Source organism: Meleagris gallopavo, chromosome 1, assembly GCF_000146605.3.
Source record: "Meleagris gallopavo isolate NT-WF06-2002-E0010 breed Aviagen turkey brand Nicholas breeding stock chromosome 1, Turkey_5.1, whole genome shotgun sequence".
In the NCBI taxonomy this organism is placed as follows: Eukaryota; Metazoa; Chordata; class Aves; order Galliformes; family Phasianidae; genus Meleagris; species Meleagris gallopavo.
The window spans coordinates 10,450,692-10,453,014 of record NC_015011.2 but is presented as its reverse complement, the minus strand read 5'-3'; the positions used below and the strand labels follow the sequence as shown (position 1 = coordinate 10,453,014).

General features: G+C 48.0%; 1 protein-coding gene across 1 annotated transcript in view; it reads right to left on the bottom strand.

Annotated features, from left to right (window-relative positions):
• LOC104917425 (ATP-binding cassette sub-family D member 2-like) overlaps window positions 1-2,322 on the bottom strand; it is a gene marked incomplete at its 5' end in the record, with an annotated part of 2,453 nt that extends 131 nt beyond the window's left edge. Inside the window, 2 exons of the mRNA XM_019611093.1 lie at window positions 5-281; window positions 1,627-2,322. Of these exons, the coding sequence (XP_019466638.1) occupies window positions 5-281; window positions 1,627-2,322 (973 nt within the window). The remainder of the gene's footprint in view (window positions 1-4; window positions 282-1,626) is intronic.
• Window position 2,323: the final 1 nt, after the last annotated feature.

The window sequence follows — 2,323 nt, the reverse complement described above, 5'->3', positions numbered from 1 at the left end:
AGGCTCTGACAATAAAGAAATGCGAACAACACTGAAGGAAAGTAGTCTTTTGAGGATGTAACTTTACAGAACCATTTGGAAATAAGTAAAATGGTATTACCGCCATCTGCAAATCCTGTTGCGGTGATGATGGGCACAGCGACCATGACCATGCCGCAGCTACTCCAGACGTACTTCATCAAGAACTGCTCTATCATGATGTACCATAAGCGTTTGGATAAAATGAGATTCATTTGATCCGCTAAAGCTTTGTAGCTTTTTTGCAGTTGTTTCATTTCCACCTATAGTTTAAAAAATACATTTATAAAATACAGCAAAAATATACATGCCATGCAAGATACATTCACACATGTGCATGAACTAATCAAGTATCCAAAACTGTGGTCCCTGAGTGCCATCTTTTGTGCAGTACTTCATAGTCACAGTGCTGTATTCTCGCAGCATAAGTGCACAGCTTTATTGAAGCCAGAGGACCTGGCTCTTACTTGTATCACTGCCCCTTTATGTCACATTGGGAAGCTTTCAGTTCTTCTAACATCTCTGATATATACAAGAACATGAGTTGTCACTATAGCTGACTCTAGCAATCAAAACAGGATTGATTCTACATCCTTTAATGAAGATGCAGCTGAAGAGTTTCACAGTAACTGAAACTCCTCAAATTGTGAAGTGTTCGGGGATCAATTATCTCTGACTTAAATCTGCAGAGCTCTCTGCAGAAACGCAATGCTTCTTGTTTTTGTGAACGGCCTAGAGGAAGAGAGAATTATCCCAAGAGGTTTAACAAGTCAAAGATAGTTCCAAGTCAGTATGACATCATGCACTCAGTTCAAGCCAGAAGATGTGGGAACAGAAGAAACTGTTTAATTCAGTTGCACTGCAAACACTATGGTAGAACGATCGCTTCTATCAAAACAAACCATCTGCATTATATAACTGCTGCTTGGACTAAAAGAGTTGGCAACACCTCAGGCTAGTTACCGGTCCTCATTTTCACTTTATGTGAAACCGCTTGTTTTTCCAAGTCATGCTTGAAAGCTGTAACAGCCAAAATCCACTTCTAATAAAAATACGAAGAATTCCTTCATAAGGTGGCTTTAAAACAACCCGTTAGTTTATGTAACTATGGCTGCTGAAGTACTGTACTTAAGCTATTTTAAGGCTCTGATGACTACATCTTTGCTTAGCTATGTAAAAGAGTGTCAAAGGTTGTTTTGGTCTCTGTGCTATCACGAAGTCTTCCCCTAGACTTTCTGCTGTGGCTTGCTAGTGATTCCTGCAGCACTAATGCTGGGAGCTCACAAACAAGGAAGGGAAAAGAAAAGCCTGGAAGAGTTAAGAGGAGTGCACTGGGTGGGGAAAAAACAATAGAGACGATCGGTTTTCTAGAAAAGCACAGGGTACAGATGCAAAACAGGAACACTGTCAGAGCACAAGGGAACTGCGCTCTGCTCACCCCCAGACACTGCCTGTGAGATTGCATTTTCCTAGGAAACGGGAAGTGCGAGCTGTAAACAGGTTTAAATGTCAGAGGGACCAGAGAGCATGCAGAGGGTGGCAGGGGAAGCACGGGTCAGCTCCGGTGCTGAGGGAGCAAGCCCAGCAGACTCGGATTTCCCTCCTTACCTTGTGCCCCCGGTAAAAGGCGATCTCTTCCACGTTGGCGATGATGCGCGAGTGCATGAAGCGCAGATAGCCCTTCTTGTGCGCCTCCTCGGCCACCAGCTTGCCAAACTTGGGCGAGCAGGCTTTGAGCACGCGGGCCGTGGCGTAGACGACGAGGCCGGCCAGCAGCGTGGGCCCGATGGGGTTGGCACCCCGGGAGCGCGCCGTGCGGATCAGGGTGTAGGAGGTGAGCACGACATCCAGGATGGGCTTGGTGAGGTTGGAATAGAGGTGTGCCACCGACTGCGAGAACATCATGATGTCCTCGGTGAGGGACTGGTCAGGGTTGGCCAGCCGCCCGTCCATGCTGATCACTCGGTAGTAGGTCTGGTTGGCGAAGTAGGTCTCGTAGGCGTGATCCACCAGGCGCGTGCGGAAGGCGAGGGCCAGCTTGCACTCCAGGTACCGGATGGTGCTGTTGACGAACGTGGCTGGGATGGCGATCATCAGCCATTTGACCAACTTGACGACAAAGCTCCGGGGCTCTTTTTCCACGATGCTCTTCACGATCTTCCCGTCGAGGGCCGCCACATAAATGGAGAGGAAGGTCCTGGAAACCAGTGCGACCGAGTGGAGGCACAACAAGCCGAGCTCGGCGCTGACCAGCTTGGGGAAGAACAGTTTGCGCAGCTCCAGCAGCTGTTTCAAGAACTCCGCG